At 45.6% G+C, this 20955-nt stretch overlaps 2 protein-coding genes across 2 annotated transcripts; both read left to right on the forward strand.

Annotated features, from left to right (window-relative positions):
* On the forward strand, positions 1-3819 carry LCAT (lecithin-cholesterol acyltransferase). Its single transcript, XM_051974960.1, has 6 exons — positions 1-235; positions 810-966; positions 1538-1653; positions 1854-1949; positions 2053-2277; positions 2710-3819. Exons 1-6 carry the CDS (start codon positions 79-81, stop codon positions 3333-3335), a joined length of 1377 nt encoding a protein of 458 aa, XP_051830920.1. The 5' UTR covers positions 1-78; the 3' UTR covers positions 3336-3819.
* Positions 3820-10798: 6979 nt separating this feature from the next.
* PSMB10 (proteasome 20S subunit beta 10) lies at positions 10799-15742 on the forward strand. The gene is made up of 8 exons (XM_051974965.1): positions 10799-11147; positions 11473-11560; positions 11701-11798; positions 12134-12274; positions 12457-12572; positions 13343-13401; positions 15265-15416; positions 15562-15742. Exons 1-8 carry the CDS (start codon positions 11092-11094, stop codon positions 15671-15673), a joined length of 822 nt encoding a protein of 273 aa, XP_051830925.1. The 5' UTR covers positions 10799-11091; the 3' UTR covers positions 15674-15742.
* The last annotated feature ends 5213 nt before the right edge of the window (positions 15743-20955 follow it).

Genomic DNA, 20955 nt, shown 5'->3' on the forward strand with positions numbered 1-20955 from the left:
CCGCCCTCCTCCAGTCCCTCCCACCACCACCTCTGATAAGGGGCCGAGCTGTGGCCTGCCGGGCTCCGGGCGTGCAGCATGGGGCTTCTGGGGCGGCTGCACGGCCGCTGCTCCCTCCTGGGCCTCCTCCTCCTGCTGCCCTCGGCCACCCCCTTCTGGCTTCTGAACGTCCTCTTCCCCCCAAATGCCACCCCCAAGGCTGCCCTCAACAACAACACGAGACCCGTGGTGCTGGGTAAGGCTCTCCCCGCCCCCCTCCAGCCTGGGCTTGGCAGTTCTGGGAAACGGGGGAGAGGGCCTGCTCCCCACCTCAGGTCCTGGGGCCTCCCGAGGGGCGCAGCCCGTAGGAGAAGGCCTCGCAGGGGTGGGCTGTGGTTGTGGCTCCAGCTTTGGGAAGCTGCATCTGCTCCTCCAAACCCAAGGCCGCCTGGGGGTCTGGGGGGACAGGACGGGTGGCTCCTGGGGCACCTCCCACGGCAGCCTGGGCTGGGACAAAGGGAGTCCTGGCTCCCCGGGTCTTCCCGTTCCCTGCACCCCAAAGCGCACTGCCACACCAGCCTTCTATCTCTGCTGGCTTCTTGTCGGCCGGGCCCAAACTGTTTGCTCCATCCTGGACTTTGGCTGAGGCCCCGAGGGAAGAAAGGGGATGTTTGTGTTTATCTAGCTCTGTCCTAGGTGGGGGTGAGGGACACCGCCTCCTCTTCCTGGTGGGAGCCCAGGGTATGGAGTTACAGGCTCCTCCCCCCTCCCCACGAGGGGCCAGGGGAGGGGAGGGGGATATGTGAGGGTGAGGGTCCTCCTGCCCACAGTGCCTGGCTGCTTGGGGAACCAACTGGAGGCCAAGCTGGACAAGCCAGATGTGGTCAACTGGCTGTGCTACCGGAAGACAGAGGACTTCTTCACCATCTGGTTTGACTTCAACATGTTCCTGCCCCTCGGGGTTGACTGTTGGATTGACAACACTAGGTGGGCCCTGAGAACTGCGCTCAGCCCCCTCCCATAGCCAAGGAGCTCTTCAGCCACCCCCAAAGCCAAGGAGACCCCCAGCCACCTCCAAAGCCAAGGAACCCCCAATCCCCCAAAGCCAAGGAGCCCCCCCAGCCCCCTCCCAAAGCCAAGGAGCCCCCCAGCCACCCCCACGCCCTTAGGCCAGATCCTTCCACACTCCAAAAAATGATCAACTTTTACAAAATCCATTGGTCCATTTGTGCCAAAGGACAGGCGCAGGAGGGTTACCAACCTCATTCTAGAAAGCAGAAAAGCTACCCAGGGCTCCAGGAAGGAGTCACACTTGCTGGGGACTCTCCTGGGGCCAGGGCGAGCATCCACATGTCCATCCAGCTGCCCGCTCTCAGAAGCTCAGAGTTGGTAGAGACTGGGCCTGGGATGACCGCATGTGCTGACTGCACCATCCACTTACAAGCACATCCCACCTTTCTGTACCTGCACACATCTCCCCCTTCCCCCACCCCCCACAGAGTGTTTGCACACACACACACATCCCTCTGGAGCCTGAGCCTCCTTCTTGACTCTACAGGGTGGTCTACAACAGGACCACAGGGCAAATGTCCAATGCCCCTGGCGTGCAGATTCGGGTCCCAGGCTTTGGCAAAACCTACTCAGTGGAGTATCTGGACCCAAAAAAACTGGCAGGTAGGAAGCTGGGGGTCCGTGCTGATTGCCCCAAAAGCCAGGGACCCACTCCGTCTTGCTTGTCATCTAAGTCCCAGCCCCGCTGGAGGGAGACTCCCCGAAGACTCTATACTCTGGAGGGTTGGGTTGGAGGGCACCCTTATAACTGTCATTAATCCCCTTATCCTGTATCTCCATCCCCATTCCCCAACCCAATGAAGGCTATATGCACACACTAGTTCAAAATCTCGTCAACAATGGGTACGTGCGGGACGAGACAGTTCGGGCTGCGCCCTATGATTGGAGACTGGACCCCAGTGAGTGGGGTAGGGGTAGGGGGGCGCTGGGCGTGGCATCTGAGAAGGGAGGGGGCCCATGGTAAGCGCTCGAGGCTGGCGTCCCATCTCTCTCTGGCCCCAGCCCAGCAGGAAGAATACTTTAAGAACCTAGCGAGGCTGGTGGAGGAGATGTACGCCAGCTACGGGAAGCCTGTTTTCCTCATTGGACACAGCCTGGGCAACCTTCATCTGCTCTACTTCCTTGTACATCAGCCTCAGGCCTGGAAGGACCGCTTCATTGATGGCTTCATTGCCCTGGGAGCTCCCTGGGCTGGCTCCATCAAACCCATGAAGGTCCTCACTTCTGGTAAGGACATCAGCCACTGCCATACGGGGAAAGAGAAACGCCTTAATGTGCACTGTAAAATCCTCAGGAACCCTCGGGGGACACATCCAGATCCCTCGGACCCAGAGCCAGGGCACTCACAGACAGATACCCTCAGGAACAGAACCAGCCCCCAGCTGCACGGCTCTCCGCCCACTAATACTGATTCACATGGATCCCCCATATCCAGATAGGACCCACTTAGGGGCGGCTCCAGCCTTTCTGGCTCCCTTGCCAGGCGCTCCTATCCAACAAAAATTTCGCCTCCTGAATCCCTCCCGGGGCTCTCTGCGGAGATGGATGAGGGGAGTGCAGGGGGGCGGAGGTCATGGTGGCGGAGCCAGATTTGGGGTGGTTGGCAGGGCTAGCTAGCCCTGGGTGGGCCCCTCACCCCTCACCCTGTACCGTCTGCAGGGGACAACCAGGGCATCCCGATCATGTCCAACATCAAGCTACGAGCGGGCCCGCGGAGGACCACCAGCTCCCCGTGGATGTTCCCTTCCCGCCTCGCCTGGCCCGAGGACCACGTCTTCTTCTCCACGCCCACCATCAACTACACCTTCCAGAACTTCCAGCGCTTTTTTGCAGACCTGCGCTTCGAAGACGGCTGGTACATGTGGCTGCACACGCGCGACCTGTTTGCGGGGCTGCCCGCGCCCGGCGTGGAGGTCTACTGCCTCTACGGCGTGGGGCTGCCGACCCCCCACACCTACATCTACGACGAGGGCTTCCCTTACAACGACCCCGTGTCCATCCTCTACGAAGACGGGGACGACACGGTAGCCACGCGCAGCATGGAGCTCTGTGCGCGCTGGCGCGAGCAGCAGCCCCAGCCGGTCCACGTTTTCCCCATCCCCGGCTTGCAGCACCTCAACATGGTCTTCAACAACCAGACGCTGGACTACATCAACTCCATCCTGTTGGGTGCCTATCGAACAAGGGACCCCCACCCGGACCCTGCCCCTTCCGGGGATCCCCCCTCGGCTTCGATCCTGCGGGACACAGACACAGACACAGACAAGGTCACAGATCACATATGAGGAGCCGGGGGCCGAAAGGGCGGGGGGCACCGCATCCCTCCGAAGCTTGGCTCTGCCCCAGACTTTGGGTCTCCCCCCCACACCCTACCCCGTCACAGCCTCGCCTGGGGCTGAGGGGACATGGACTCTTCTTTGAAGTCCATCTCTGGAGTGACTAAGGAGGAAGGAGGGCCCGACTCTCTGGAAGTGGGAGGAGGAGAACAATAATAAACATTTATTAAGCATGTATTGTGTGCAGAGCACTGTGATAGGTGATGGGGGACGGGGAGAAACATAAAGTTTAGATAGGAAAGGATTTTAGATAGGAAAGGATTTTAGATAGGAAAGGATCGCTGTGGCTTTTATAGTCCCAGAAGAAGATGAGACACAAATGTACCGATGATACAATATTATATAAGTACATTTGCATATGTAAAAAAGTGATATTTGGCTTCCACCTCTATGACTTCACTAGAGTGCTATAAATGTTGTCAATAATACTCAATTTCTAGACTTAGTGATTTTTTTTTTCTTAGTCCTCATCCCCTGGAATTTTCTTCTACACTGAAGTTTTCTATCCTTGTGATTCTAAAACACCAATTTCATAAGAACAAACCTCCTCCACGGCCTTAGTTACTTGGGCCCTCCTTCTCATTCTCATTCTGGAGTCATCAAAATCCAAATAATGATCAAAATAAGGCTTGGACTGAGATCTAGCAATCAGTGAGAGCCAGAGTGATTTGGATCTAAGATATAGTCAGGTAGCTCCACTTGAAAACAATGGGCCTGGTTTTCCAGTGCTGAATTTAATTAATGGAGCAAAAAGAGTTAATTTGATTTTTTTCTTCCAGATTGATTTTCTTTTCTTTTGAGTAGATAAGAGTTCATTTTTTGCCTCCTTTTTTTTTTTTTTTTTTTTTTAAACCTAGCCTTAATCAGACAAAATGAGAGCTAGGAAAGGCCTTAGCTTAGAAGCACTAAAGTTTCCCACTGCATACAGGGCCATCTCCAGTTGTCCTGGTTTATATCCTGCCAGTGGAACCAGAGGGTTCTGGAGAAGATTGAAGTTGTTGACTTTGCACTTAAAGCCAATTCACTTACAAGTCAAGCTATCATCTTCCTGGTGTGTCATTGGACCTTTTTGAGAATAAAGGACAAACACCAATATCTTCAACATTATTTCCCAATGTCCGGCTCCAGATCTGCTCTCCCCTTCTCCCATGCCTTCTGTGGAATTTTTGTCCACGATTCACTAACTTCCTTTCATCTAAAACTTTTTCTCTTGCCATCTTGTAGCTCTTCCTGAGACCTGCTCCCTCTGGATGTCACTGCTTCTCTGACCACTCTTCAGGTACTGACTCCACTTTTTCTCTTATCCAGAACTGGTTATGGTAAGGAATCAGAATATTCTTGAATCCAATTGTCACTTCCAGATCCTCTCTCTGTCACAATCACTCAAGGAACCTCTTCATTTTTGAACTTCATGAAATCAAAATGTATTAGTCAATCAAGTCATTATTAATTCCCAAGACATTCTCCCTCCTTTCTAAGTTCAGTACTTGGCCCATGGCCTTCCTTCTCCACCCCTCCAACACCAATGCCTTATTTCTAGGACACTTCACACATTTTTTATTTCAATTTTATTTCAGCTCTGAATTCTCTCTTTCTCCCATCTCCCACTCCCTCATCCATGAAGAAAGCAAGAAATATAAAACTTATAACAAATGTATATATCATGCAAAACTGATCCTTGCATTAATTATGTTCAAGATTTTTAAAAAGAAGGAAAAGACCATGTTTCCATCTGCATTAGAGTTCTACATCAACTTTCAGCCTGAAAGTGAATATTATATTGAATAATTCTTTGGAACTGTGGTTGATCAGTTACCAAATATTTCATTGTTAATTATCTTTACAATATTATTTATTGTGGAAATTGTTCTCCTGTCTCTGTTCATTTCATTTTTAAAAGAAACTATACTTTTTTGACAGAATATAATATATTTTCTTATTTTTTAAAAACAATAGAAAGCATAGGAATAAATGGAGCTTTCCTCAACATAGTGAGAAGTATCTATCTAAAATGAAGAACAAGCATTATCGCAATGGGCATAAGCCAGAAGTCTGCTCAGTAAGATAAGGGGTAAGGCAAGAATGTCCATTACCATTACTATTATTTGATATTGTATTAGAAATGCTAACTATAATAATAAAATAAGAAAAATAAATTGAAGAAATAAAAATAGATAATGAGGAAACAAAACTATACTCTTTGCAGATGCTATTATGTTATACTCAGGGAACCCTAGAAAATCAACTAAAAAACTAAAAACAATTAACAACTTTAGTAAATTGAAGAATATAAATTTTAAAACATAAAAAATAACGAGTATGTCTATATATATGTATATATATATATATATATTATCAACAAATTCAACAGGAAGAAATAGAAAAAACAATTCCATTTGAAATAACTACGAACATTGTAAGTACTTGGGAATCTACCTGCCAAGACAGTGTCCTATGTGAACACAATTACAAAACACTTTTTACATAAATAAAGATAAATCTAAACAATTGAAGAAATGTTCATTGCTCATGGGTGGGCTGAGCCAATAAAATAAAAATAACAATTCAAACTAAATTAATTTACTTATTCAGCATTATACCAATTAAACTACCAAAGAATTGTTTCATAGAGCTAGGAAAAAATAATAAAATTCACCTGGAAAAACAAAAGGTTGAGAATATCAAGAGAATCAATAAAAAAAAGTGAAGGATGATGGCCTAGATTTCCAACTATATTACAAAATGATTATTATCAAAACAATCTGACACTCGCTAAGAAATTGAGCAGTGAGTCAATGGAATAGATTAAGTAAAGTACATTCATCTGGAAAAACAAAAGGCTGAGATTATCAAGGGAATCAATAAAAAAAGTGAGGGATAATGGCCTAGATTTCATAAATGGTTTTTCATAAGTGGTTATCATAAATGGTCAAAGGATATGAACAGACAATTTTCAGATGAAGAAATGGAAACTACTTCTAGTCATATGAAAAAGTGCTCTAAATCACTTTTGATCAGAGAAATACAAATTAAGACAACTCTGAGATACCACTACAAACCTCTCAGATTGGCTGAGTTGACATGAAAAGATAATGACAAATCTTGGAAGGGATATAGGAAAACTGGGTCACTGATATATTGTTGATGGAATTCAACAATTCTGGAGAGCAATTTGGAACTATGCTCAAAAAGTTATCAAACTGTGCATACCCTTTGATCCAGCAGTGTTACTACTGGGCTTATATCCCAAAGAGATCTTAAAGGAGGGAAAGGAACCCACATGTACAAAAATCTTTGTGGCAGCCCTTTTTTGTAGTGGCAGGAAACTGGAAACTGAATGGATGCCCATCAATTGGAGAATGGCTGAATAAGTTATGGATATATGAATGTTATTGAATATTATTGTTCTATAAGAAACGATGAGTAGGATGATTTAAGAGAAGTCTGGAGAGACTTACATGAACTGATGATGAGTGAAAGGAGATCGCTATACACGGCAAAAGCAAGATTATACGATGATCAATTCTGATGAACGTGACTCACTTCAGCAATGAGATGATTCAGACCAGTTCCAATGATCTTGTGATCAAGAGAGCCATCTACACCCAGAGAGAGGACTATGGGCACTGAATGCACTTCACAACATAGCATTTTCACTTCTTTTGTAGTTGTTTGTTTGCATTTTATTTTCTTTCTCATCTTTTTTTTTTCTGGTTTGATTTGATTTTTCTTGTGCAACAAGATAATTATATAAATATGTATACATATATTAGATTTAACATAAAAAAATCAAAGTGGTTATTGTCAAAACAATCTGAAACTGGCTAAGAAATTGAGCAGTGAGTCAGTGGAATAGATTAGGTACATAACACATAGTAATAAAAGATTATGGTAATCTAGTATGTGTTAAACCCCAAAATCCAAGATTTGAGGGCAAGAGCTCATCATTTGACAAAAATTGTTAGGGAAATTAGAGAACAACTTGGCAGAAACTAAGCATAGACCAATATGTCATATACCAAAATAAGGTCAAAATTGGGTATACAATTTAGACATAAGGGGAAAAATTATAAGCAAATGAAGGGAGCATAGAAAATTATACCTTTCAGATCTAAGATCAGGGAAGAGCTTATTACCAAACACGAGAAAGGGGAGATCATGGGAAATAAAGTGGATAAGTTTTTTACATTAAATTTTAAAAGTTTTGCACAAATAGAACAAATACAGCCAAAATTAAAAAAAAAAAAAAGCAGGAAGATGGGGAGAAGGATTTTACAGTAAATTTCTTGGACAAAGGCCTCATACATAAGAACTCAGCTATATTTATAAAAATAAGAGCCATTTCCCAATTGATAAATGGTCAGAAGATATGAACTATTTGCAAAAGAAGAAAGCTATTATCAAAAGTCACATAAAAAACATTAAATAACTATTGATTAGAGAAATGCAAATGAAAACAACTCTGTGATACCACTTTATACCTATCAGACATGATCAGATATGACAGAAAAGGAAAATAATAAATGCTGAGGGGCATATGGAAAAATAGGGACATTAATGCACAGCTGGTAGAGTTGTGAACTAGTCTAAGCATTCTGGAGAATAATTTAGATTTATACCCAAAAGCCTATAAAACGGTGCCTGTTCTTTGCCCCAGCAATACAAATCCTAGATCTGTTTCATAAAGAGATCAAAGAAAATGGGAAAGGACTTTTATGTACAAAAAAATTTCTAGTAGTTCGTTTTGTGATGGCAAAGAATTGGAAATTGAGGGGATGCCCATCAACATGGGGATGCCTAAACAAGTTGTGGTATATGTTTGTAATAGAATTGTTCAAAAATTTTCAGTTGTGTTTGACTCTTAATAGTCTCATTTGTGGTTTTCTTGGCAAAGATACTAGAGTGGTTTGCCATTTCCTTCTCCAACTCATTTAAAAATAAGGAAACTGAGGCAAACAGGGTAAAGTGACTTTTCCAGGGTCATATAGCTAGAAAGTGACTGAGACCAGATTTGAATTTAGATAAGTCTTCTTGATTCCAGCCCAGCATTCTTCTTCACACAGCTGCCTTCTGATAGAATATTATTGTGCCATAGCAAATTATAAGCAGAATAGTTTTCAAAAAAGAAAATGTCTGAAAAGACATATGTGAATTGATGTGAAGTGAAGCGGACACAACCAGAAGAATATTGTACACAGTAACAATAATACTACTCTGATTGATACGGTGGATACAGTGATCCAAGACAAATCCAATAGATAAAAAATGCTATCCACCTGTGGAGAAAAAACTGATGAACTATGAGTGCAGATTTTCTTTATACTTTTTTTCTTTTTAATTTTTTTTCAGCATCGATACTATGGAAATATGCTTTGCATGATTTCACATTTATAATTGATATCATATTGCTTGCCTTTTCAATGAGGGAGGGATCACAGTTACCCATGACTGAATAACAATAAATTGTGAGCAACAAAATGGTACAGTGAATACAGCATGGGGCTTGGAATCAGGAAAAATCTTCCTGAGTTCAAATTCAGCCTCAGACACTTCCTAGCTGTGGTGACTCTGGGAAAGTCACTTCACCCTGCTTGTCTCAGTTTCCTCATATGTAAAATTAGCTGAAAAAGGAAATAAACAAAGCTCTCCAGTATCTTTGCCAAGAAAACTCCAAATGGGGTCACGAAGAAGAGTGATACAACTGAACAAACAAGAAGATACTTATATACTATACATCAGATAATTTTGGTCTACAGATATGATGCTCTTTTGGGAGTTCAGGATAAAAGTCCCTTTCCCTAATTGTTCCAAGTGGGAAACAGTCCTAGAGCCTTAGAATGGAAGGGTAACAGCTCCCTTTTGGTCAGGTTGATTCCCTCGTTCCCAAACCTGATACACAAAAGACAATCATCTTGGACAGCAAAGATACATTTATCAATATAAGCAGTAAATAGTGATCAGGGAAGTTGTACAGATTAATTTAGGAGAAAGAACACACAAGAGGAAAGGGAATGAGATGAAATTTCAGCTTCACCAAGGAGAAAAGCTTCTTATCTGGGAAATCTGTGAATTGCAGGGATTGCAAGCACTAAGAACCACAGGACATGTTGGGGAGGATGTGGGGGAGAGGAGTGCAGTTTTCTTCCCAGGACTCAGTTCCAGGGTTCCCAACAGTCATTTCATAGATCTCACCTTCCCCTAAACCTGACTCTTTCTTTTGAGCTTCCCTGCCAAGTCACATCTCCCTAATGTAGGCTGCCCCACAGGAAACCACACGAACTTACTTTGGACAGGGGCACTGCAAAGGTAATGGTTCTTTTAAAACAGAATAAGGAAAGGCGTCCAACTTATCAATTAAGAGGTTATTGGTGACCTAATTGGAGAGAGGGGCTTCCATTAAGTGGTGCTATAGGAAGCCCCATAGCAAAGGAGTAAAGTGAGATAGTAAAGGCAACATGTATGGAGAACTTTTTGTGTCAATTAACTGAGTAAGCTGGAAGAGAGAGAAAAGAGAGAAGGAAAAGAAGGAGGAGGGGAGAGGAAAGGAGAGAGAGAGAGAGAGAGAGAGAGAGAGAGAGAGAGAGAGAGAGAGAGAGAGAGAGAGAGAGAGAGAGAGAGAGAGAGAGAGAGAGAGAGAGAGGAGAGGGAGGGAGAGTTCCCTGTTCCTTAGAGATTTTTATTCTCACAGTGGTTTGAGGCTATAGATTCTTCCCGCAGAGGCAGCCAGCTGACATAGTGGATAGACACTGGACTTGACATCAGGAAGACCTGTATGGTCGTAGGCATTTAACTTCCACCTACCTCAGTTTCTTCTTTAAAACAGAGATGATAACCTCCCCTACCTCCCCTTGCAAACTTTAAAAATGCTCTATATGTACAAGTGATTATGGTGATTACCAGAAGGTCCCTGGGTTTGAACAATCTGAGACCAAGTAATCTCCCGGCTCCTGAGGGGGCTGTAACTAGCTCGTTACTAACGGTACTTTCTGGCCCTGTAGATACATTGTTTCCACGCTGCTGGCAGGATCCAGCTTTGTTGTATTTAGAGCCCACGTTTACGCCCGATGGAGAAGAGGGCAAGGAAGCGAAGGGGACAGGACCGGAACATCAGACCGTCCGAGGCGAGGAACCTCGAAAATCAATTTCAACCCCCCAGGTTCAGATAGGAAACTATGTTAAAGAGGGGCAAAATCACTTCTCCCGGGGTCACCTTATGCGCCCTTAGCACAGCCGGCCAGCGGCCAAGCTACCAATCCCAAGAGGCCCCTGTCCCCGCCAAGTCCTCACGGGTGGTAGCAGAGGAAGAGGAAGCAGGGAACCCCCGAGTCTGCCGCTGCTTCCCTGGGGTGGGAGCCCTAGGACGGGATGGGATGTGGGGGGAGGGATGGGGTGGGGAGGGGAGTTTGCTCCGGCTGACAGCCCAGGCGGCCTCCCTGTTGCCCTCCTTCCTCCGCCTCCCACCAGCATCCCAGCCCCTCCTCCTCCAACAGCCAAGGTGAAAGCGAAAGCTGAAATCACAAGAAAAGGAAGTCTCCAAGTTATCTGTGCACAGTCCCCTGGCAGTCGTGCAGGATCCCGACCCCAGCGCGCCCCTCTTGCCCCTGTCTGCCTCCCCAACCTTTCCAGTCCCGCCCTTTGTCCCACCTGCCGAGGCTGGGGCAGCCTCCTCCCCCGCTCTCCGCCTCAGGACCCCTCAGCTCAGGCCATGCTGCAGGCAGACTGGAACCCCCAGGGGGGCTTCTCCTTCAAAAACTGCCAGAGGTAAGAGGGAGCCGCTCGGGGCAGGGTGGGGAGGAGGGTGTTGTGCTGTCCCTGATCCCCCTTCTCTGAAGACTCGGGGCACGCTGCTTTGAGTTTCTGGAAACTCGGATGAAAAGTGAAACTGATTGGGTGGGGGAGGGGAGGGGGAATCTTGGGGGTTGCTGCAGTTCCTACCCGGAAAGTCCTGAGACTGCTTCACGGGTGTGTGGGTGGCGGGGGAGACGGGGAGAAAAAACTATAAACTGGATTGAAAGGGTCTATGTTCTGGGGACCCCTTCGAATGCGATTCCTGACTCCAGAGGGTCTTTTCTTCCTTTTCCTACAGAAATGTATTTCTGGAGTCTTCCCTAAAGGGACTCCGAGTCCCCCACGCCCGAAAAACCGGTACCACCATCGCCGGCCTTGTGTTCCAGGTGAGGAGGGAGGGGAGAGGGGGTGCGAAGGACAGTGCCGGAGGGTGGGGAGAGGAATTGCTCCGGGAGCAGTGGGGAGATGGCGCTGGTAGAAGTTCCTGTAGTCCCAGGGCTGGAGTAAACCCCTACCTGCCTTCCAGGATGGAGTCATCCTCGGGGCGGACACCCGGGCCACCAATGATTCCGTTGTGGCGGACAAGAACTGCGAAAAAATCCACTTCATCGCCCCCAACATCTAGTGAGTCCCCTCTCCCACCTCCCCTCCCCTGATTCATCCCCCGACACCTCCTCCTTGGTGCACAGCGGTTAGAGCTGCAGGCGTCCATCACAAATCATCCAGGCCAACCCTCTTATTTACAAACGAGGAAACTGAGTCCACAAAGAAAGAAGCGAGTTAATGACGGAGTTAGAGGCTGCCTGAGATTGAAAATCATCCCTCTGGCTCCAAACCCAACTTTCCATACTTGATAGGAGCAGACCCTTTGCTCCAGGCCTCTCCCCGTCCCCCCAACCCTAGCCTAGCTTGACCCTCCCCCTACAAGCCTCTTTCTCTAACGCCGACTCTCCCCTCAGCTGCTGCGGGGCAGGGGTAGCAGCGGATGCTGAGATGACCACCCAAATGATGGCGTCCAACATGGAGCTCCACGCTTTGTCCACAGGCAGGAAGCCTCGGGTGGCCACCGTCACGCGAATGCTCCGCCAGATGCTGTTCCGGTACTGTGGGACCTGCGTGGGGAAGTTAAGAACAATGCTGGAAGATCTGGGAGGGAGGCAGAGAGTGAATGCTTGGGATGGGGCTGGAAGATAAATGGGTGGGAAGCAAGAGTGGGAGGGAAATGGGGCCGGTGGGGGAACCATGAGGTGGGGAGAAGAAATGATGATATATCTCCCCACAGCTACCAGGGCCATATTGGGGCCTCCCTGATTGTGGGGGGAGTGGACATCACAGGCCCCCTTCTCTACAGTGTGCATCCCCATGGTTCCTACAGCCGTCTGCTTTTCACTGCTTTGGGTGAGTCCCTGATTCCTAGTCAGACCTCCTTCACCTCACACTCCCAGAACTACAGAATTTCAGGTAGAAAATACCCAGAGGACCCCCCCCCCCCACCAATTTTATAATGAGATTCAGATAGCTTAGGTAACTGGCACAAGGTCACATAGGAAATAAATACAAAAATACAGATTCTAATAATCTAGGGCTTCCAACTTCAAATCTGACACTTTCCCTTTTTGCTTCCCTAGACAGGATGCCAATAATTGTTGGAAAGAGTTTCTTTAACACATTCTAAATCTGCTCCTGTGTAATCTCCATGTTTGCTAGGGAGCACAAGGAATAGAGTTATCCATCAGAAGAACTGAGTTAGGGTACTTATCTTACTAGCCCTGTGACCCTTGACAATTTATTTGCCCAGTCTCACTCAGCCTTGGTTTCCTTACCCATAAAATGAGCTCATTAACAGCACTCTTTCACTGGATTAACATGAGGATCCAAGTGAGATATGTACTTTGTAAGCTTTAAAGTGTTATAAAAATAATAGCTAATATTATTAATTAATTGAGACCTCTGAGACCAAATGTCTCTAAGGATATTTCCCCAACTCTACCTCCTCACCCCTTCCCCTCAAAAAACAAACCTCTAAGTCCTAGGTATATGTGGCAACAGACCAGGACAGGAGGTGTGTCTTAGGGGATTGTGGAAAGGGTCCATGGGGAGAAAGCTAAGGGAGACTGCCTAATACCTAACACTGCTCACCACTACTACCTTCCCTCACCTTCCAAAAGGCTCTGGACGGGAAGCAGCCATTTCTGTGCTAGAGGATCGCTTCAAACCAAATATGACGGTGAGAGCTCCTTCCCCTATCCTGTCCCTGGGCCACCACCCTCCTCCTCCTCATCTTCTCAGCTCTCTCCTGATCTCATTTCTCTCTACCTCCTGCTGTGCCGAAACCAGCTTCCTTTACCATAGGGAGCAACACTCTATGGAAGGATGTTTTTCTTATTGAAAACCCATCAGAGTCCTTGGGCTTGATTGAGAGGCTAGCGATAAGAACTTGGGGGATGTGGGAAGAAGCTGGGATGGGCTGAGCTCAGGACCTGTCCGCCACCTCCCCTGCTCTGTAAATGAGTTGAGTGGCAGATGCTTCCTCGGCCAGGAAATGAGAACACATTATGGGGCTGAATAGTGGAAAGTACAGGATGGCTTTGAAATGGGAGGCAGCCTGTTCCTAAGATAGAATGCCTGTAAAAAGAAAAAAAAAACATTTTGCAAACCTTAAGATGCTTCAGTGTGTTCTCTATTAGATAGGAGAGAGTGAGCAAATTGTAGATGGACCAGAGAAACTTTGTGGGGGAGGAGGGAAGGAGAAACTGTCCACAGGGTCTGCTTGGTCCCAGAGACAGAACTCGGTTCACTGAATACAAGTTATAGAGAGGCAGATTTTGACTGAATGTTCCCAAGGCCATCCGGCAAAGAGAATTCAGAATAAGTGAAGAAAGCCAGTCTCGTTCTAGGATAGATTAAGCCCCCAACCCTCAGCAAAGAAGAGTGAAGAACAGATCCGGGAGCTGGGGAAATCAGATTCTGCACCCAGACTGTGGTTGGTTCCCTTGGGTGGATATCCAGCCTCTGGGCTCACGGACTCATTTCTTTTGGATCTTTTTGTTCTGATTCAATTTGACCTTAAGTTTCCTAGAGAAAGGCCTTTAGAAGGTCTTTGTTTTATTTTTTAATTCTAGTAAAAAAAAGTCTTATCTCAATCCACCCACCCATGTGCCCAAAGGCCAATGAGATTGGCAAAGCTCTTTCCTCAGGATAACCCAATGAGAGAGGCAACTGCATTAAATAAAAGGACTTTGTCCATACTTGGGCTGGGCTGGGCTGGATCGCAGTGCCATAAGAGACTGAGCTTGGGGGGGGGGTAGAGAAGGGAGATGGGGAATCAGCTGCCTCACCTTCCTGAATAGAGCAAAGGAATGAGACTTGGGGAGAAAGAGCAAAGGAGGAAATGGGAGATGCCAGGGAGAATGGGTAGATAGGTGGATGGGGGAGGGGGACCAGGATTCTTGGAAAGGCTGATAGCATCCCAACTCGGAGATTCCCTCAGGAATTCCCTCACTCCTCTGTCCCCTTTACTCACACTGTTTTCTGCTCTGTTCATACCCTCTTCACTTCCCCCATTTCCCTTCAATTCTCTGTTCCCTCACTGTCCCCCTTTGCCATCTTTACCTCTATCTTCCTCACCTCTATATCCATTCAATTCCTCATCTCTTTATCTTAGTTCCTTCACCCTCTCCTATCTTGTCTCCTCACCACCTCCCCATATGCTTATTCTCAATAACTCACCTTATTTCTATGAACTCTCATTAACTGTCTATTCTCTATTCTTTCAATCCCTTCATTTCCTTTTCTTTCTTTCCTTCCTTCCTTTCTTTCTTTTGTTTCCTCTGAGGCAATCGGGGTTAAGTGACTTGCCCAGGGTCACATAGCCAGGAAGTGTTATATGTCTGAGACCACATTTGAACTCAGATCCTCCTGACTTCAGGGCTGGTGCTCTATCTACTGTGCCACTTTTATTTTTATTTTCTTTTATTTCTTTTTATTCTATTATTTTTCTTTCATTTCTTTTATTTCTATAAACTGAACGGCTCACTCTCCTCCTCCCTAATTCTTTCCCACCTCTGGCTGTCTCCCCACCATCTTCCAGCTGGAGGAAGGCCAGCAGCTGATAGTGGAGGCAGTGACTGCTGGGATCCTGGATGACCTGGGCTCAGGAAGCAACGTGGATATATGTGTGATCACTCAAGCTGGCGCCAAGATCCAGAGGGCAGTGAGCACCCCAGCTGTCATCTCTAAGAGGTGAGGAGCAGGATGGCAGGTGGAGGTGGGGAGGAATGTGTGGTGATGGGAGGACACAAGGGAAAGGGAGATATGGGGGAGAAGCATATGGGGAGGGCAGGAAGGATATAACCACAAAGGGTCTGGCCCATCCCCTACTCTTCAGACAGGGCAAGTATCGCTACCCAGAGGGAACTACAGCAGTGATGAAGGAGACTGTGACACCTCTGGCACTGGAGATGATTGAGGAGACTGTGCAGACAATGGAGGTGGAGTGAGTGAGCCCTAATAGTCACGGGGCCCCATTCAGGAAACTTCCAGAAAATAAAAGTTTTTGAAATCTTGAATTCCAAGAGTTTCTAGACCGTGTACCCCGTCATGGAAGGGATAAAAAGGCAATGCTGAATACATGTAGGTGCTTAAGAAACAACTGTTGATTAACTGACCCAGGATGGCAGGGAACAGCCCCAAGGATGAGCCCAAGACCTTCTCCCCAAGGTTTCCTCTAACAAGTGGGCATCCGAGGCTGCTACCACCACATGGAACCTTCCAAGCTCTGCTCCTCCCATTCAGTAGGACATCTTTTCTTAGTTCAACCCAGATAAATGCTGGGGTTTTCAGAAGATGCTTTACTGAATAATCATTGAAAAGATGAGTAAATAGGAAATTGTAGGGCTGGAGAGAATGCAGAACACAAGTCTCCTGAGGGTACTTCTGGCTCTGGGCTGGGGAGTCCTCCTGTCCTGGTCATCCTAAATCTGGACTACTAAGTCCATTTCTCTATATCTCTCCACCCATCTCCTTCTCCATCCTTCCATCAATCTATGATTCCTCTCAGGTGGGAGCTGCATGAGTTGACCTTTAAGGTTCCCTCTCATTCAGATGCAGTAATTTTATATTTAGTCACAGAGATTCTTCCCCAAATACAGGCTGCTTTGCAGATGCTTTCACACCCCTGCAATCCCTTTCTATGACTAATGTTTATAGGCATTCTATTTTTTTCCTTGACCCACTCATCATCCTGGACAGTCACCGGAAGTCTGAGTGAGGCTTAACTTTGCCCCTCATGCTTCTCCCCATCTAGTCTTGGCCCAGCTTCCATCTATAGCAGAGAGTGGAAAGAGCGCTGGTTCTGGAGTCCAGAGACCGAGATTTAATTTCAGCTTTGCTACTTTTGAGAAACAACACTGAGTAATGGATGGGCAGCTCATTTAGACCTGAGCCTAAAGCCCACCTCCAACATAAGTTGGCTGTCAGTCAGTTAAAAAGCATTATTAGGAGGTTTACCGTGTACCAGGTACTGAGCTAAGTTTTGAGGATGCACAGTCTGTGCCTTCAAGGAGATTTCATTCTAAGCAGGGAAACAACATGAAAAATAGTTATAAACCCAAGATAAATAAATGAAAGGGCTCTTAGAAGATCAGGAGGGGTTCTACAGGAGACTCTTCTTGCAGAAGGTAGAATGTGAGCTGAGTCCGAAGGAAGTGAGAAGACAGAGTGAGGAGAGGGTGTATTCTAAGAATGAAGAGCCAGGGGAAACAGATGATGTGTTTTTCTCAGACTCATGGAGATGAAGGGTCATATTTGAAAAATAGCAAGAAAAAAACGAGTGAAAAGATAGGAAACAGACAGACTGTGAAGGGCTTTGAATACTAAACAGAGGGCTTTATATTTGATATTGGAGGTAATGGAAAGCGACTGGAGTTTAACAACACCCCATTGGGCAACGTGGTCGGACTGTGCTTTAGGAAAGTCATTTTGATAGTGAATGAAAGATGGAACCGACTGGAGAGGGATTTAAGGCAGAGAGATCAGCTAAAGCTATTTCAACAGTCCAGGTATGAAGTAATGAGGGCCTTCACCAGGGCAGAAGCTCTGTGATTAGAGAAAAGGGGGTGGATATCAGAAATACTGAGAAGGTAGAAATAAGACTTGGCAACTGATAGGACACATAGGGTGAGTATGTGTGAGGAGTTGAGGATGGCCTACGGCTTGTCAGCCTAGGTGACCGAGAGGAAGGTGCCATCCTCAACAGTAATAGAAAAGTTGGGAAGAGAGGAGGATTTGGGGTAAAAATAATAAATTCTGTTTTGGACACATAGAGTTTGAAATGTTTCTGGGACACTCAATTAAAAGGCAGTTAGAGATGTGTGACTGGAGGCAAGAAAAATTAGGGTTGGATATAATAGATATGAGAATCATCAGCACAGAACTGACTCACTCTATTTGCAGGAAGGAGAGACAGGGAGAGAAAGAGAGTAGCATGAGAGAATGGGAAATCTGCCAAAGAAAACAGGACCACTTGTACAGCTAAAGGGGTTTGCTCTGGCAAGGGGAAGGGCCACTTCTATACATGAGACAGCAGTGAAAGAGAAAATATAAAGGAAGATTTTTAAGTGATATGAGAGGAACTTGAAAGAGAGGGAGCTCTCAGCAAATTGTTTCAATTTTTTCACTTGGGTCTGAGATAAGATTCTCAGCTGAGAGAGTAGAAAGAAGGGGGCTTGAGCAGGGATGAAAAGGCTTGGGAGAGCCATTGTGGTGAGTGGGAGAGTGAACCCAAAGGATTGTCTGGACACAATAAAGGCCCAGTGGAGATAATACATATACTCAATGGAGTGAGCCCACTCCTTGACTTCTTCCATCTCCATTCTACATGTGAATAACAGCAAAGACAGTGGAGAATGGGAATAATACAAGTAATACTGGACTTGTGCTTGGCAAGGGAGGATCAGAAATGGAATGAAATGACAGGTTTCAAGATAAAAGGACAATTATAGACATGACCTGATTCACTGTGGGGTAGAGACAGGAAAGAGAAAAGAACACAATCAGTGCAGAGGTGATGGTCTGGGCAAGAACTGAGGGGAGGAGGTAACTGGTGAGTAAATCACAGTAAACAGGGTAAGGGAACATAAGGCAGAAGGAAAGGTGGAATGAAAAAAATATGATTAGAAAAAGGAATTCCAGTGTTCACAAACATGGAAGTAGAATACACTGGGTGATGGTAAGACCAAAAGTGTGATACCTCTGAAGAGGAGTCCGGGAGGAGATCATGGGAATTAATTAGATTAAAGAATTAGAAAGTTGGGGCACTTGAAAGTGTCAATGTTTATATTGAAGAAGCCTAGTTTGAGGAGTAGAATTAGAGTGAAGAGAAAAACTGAACCAGTAAGGAAAAAAAAATGTTGTGGGAGAGAGTAGTGGTCAATAGATGACAGCTGCCTGAATCTTAATTGTGATAACATGGGATTGGATGATCCTCAAAGAAGGACATTGGGAGACTTCAATCTTCACTTAAACTCCTGGATATCTTGGCAATCCTCTGCAAGTATATATTTCAGAGAAGGCGTCCATCTGCTGGAAGAGAGTTTCCTCACCTGAGCTCCCTAGTCAAATGAAATCACAGTTCCAGTTTCCATTCCCATCTATTATTTACTTCTTTTGTGACTCATCTCTCTGAGGCTGCAAAATGGTGAGGGTGGGACCATAAATGCCCCTGATTCCTCTTACAGACATAAATGCCCAGGTAGGAGACATTTTTGCAACGACTTCCATCCCTCTGGGGAACCAAGGGAGCCACTGCAAGTTCCCATAAGGAGAAACAAAATTGTCAGTCACAGGAAGTGGATTCCTTATTTTTTATCCTTTGGTCCTTCATACAGATATCTTGCTCACCACATGGGGAACTGGAGTTGCCAGTGGCTGATTTTGGAATAGGGCTTGCTGTCACCAGGAGATAAACAGCAGCTGTCTTTGGGTATGTGTCAATGGTGGTCGCAGGCTGCCCTAGTCTGAGACATTATCTGCCTCCACCAGACAACCTGCCTGGCCATGGGCAGATCAAGATCATTTTTGCTCTGTTTAACTTACTACATGACCCCAGAATATTGACTCCCAGGGTCCTATAAATGTGGGGGTCCTTCAACAGAGAGAAGAAATTCCAGACATGGGGTGAGGGCAGAACCATACATTATTATTTTAAGTATCTTTGAGGAGTATTTCACATCATTCTCTGGGCAAATTCAGAAGATAGTCACCTTTAGTTTTCAAACTAACCTTTGGCTACCAGTACCAGCTTTAGGGCTGTGCCAGAGAGACTGAAAAGACCTCTTGGCTAGCGGTTTGATTACAGTGCTCCCTGGTGGACAATACTTTCTCTTGAATAATTAATTATAGAGTAACATACTGCCTTCCTATAGAGGCTTGGAGGTGACCCATGAGCTGATTTGGGGTGCTTACGCTATCTCAGTGCTTTAAGTCTCAGAGTGGATGCACCAAGGGTTACATGTGATCCTAATTAACCTATACAAGCGCCATCCCTCCTTGAGTATAACCTGTCCAGCCAAGCTGCGAGCAAAGACTGCCTTTCTTTTTCTGTTTCAAGACTCATCCTGATCCAACTATTCCAAAGAGCAATTTGGAACCATTCCCAAAGGGCTATAAAATCATACATATCCTTCAACCCATCAATATCTCTACTAGGAATCCCAAAGAGATCACAAAAAATGAGAAAGGACTCACTTGTACAAAAATGTTCATAGCAGCTCTCTTTGAGGTGACAAAGAATTGGAAATCGAGAGGATGCCCATCATTTGGGGAATGGCTGAATAAACGATGGCATATGAATGGAATGGAATACTATAAAACTGAAAACTATAAAAACTGATGAGCAGGAAGATTTCAGAAAAGCCTGGAGAGACTTACATGAACTGATGCTGAGTGAAAGGAGCAGAATCAGGAGAACATTGTATACAACAACAGCAACATTGTACAGAAGATCAACTCTAATAGATCTTGCTCTTCTCAGCAATACAATATCTAAAACAACTCTAAAAGACTCATGATGGAAAATGCTCTCCACACCCAGAGAAAGAACTAGTCTGGATGCAGATTAAAGCACACTATTTTCACTTTTGTTTGTTTATTTTTCTTACTCATGATTTTCCTCTTCTTTCATAACATGAATAAAGTGGAAATGTTTAATATGATTGTATATGTATGATCTACGTCATATTCATTGCTATCTTAAAGACGGGGGAGGAGAAGGAGGTGGGAAAAATAGAAATCAAAATCTTTTAAAAGCAAATGTCAAAAAACTAATAAATTTTAAAAGAAAAAGACTCACTTAGCTTCCTGTGAGACCTTCTACAGTCCAATGCCATTCATTCTGCCTTGAGTCTTAGCTTATTGGTAGAGCCAAATTGAAGGACACACCCTGTATCCAAAGATCATTCATATTTCCCTTAGGTCTGGTTTTAAACAGTACCTATTTTCTCAGATTCTGGGTGCCAAGATAAGTTCTGATACCCCCAGGGATGGGTGCTTTTCAGGATACCATTTTGTAATTTGAGTATACTATAAACATTTTACACAGTCACAAACTCTAGATACCAATTAATTAGTGCGCCCATTTACGCTAATGAAAGTTTCAGAAGGAGGCTGGACCTAGGGCCCAGATCCTGCCCAACACCTTGTTTGGAGATCCAGTGCCTTTTGGGTCCATGAATTCGGCCTGTATGGCCTCCTGTGTCCAGTGTGGAACCTCCGGGAGAAGGAG

Source organism: Antechinus flavipes, chromosome 2 (assembly GCF_016432865.1).
Source record: "Antechinus flavipes isolate AdamAnt ecotype Samford, QLD, Australia chromosome 2, AdamAnt_v2, whole genome shotgun sequence".
Lineage (NCBI taxonomy): Eukaryota > Metazoa > Chordata > Mammalia > Dasyuromorphia > Dasyuridae > Antechinus > Antechinus flavipes.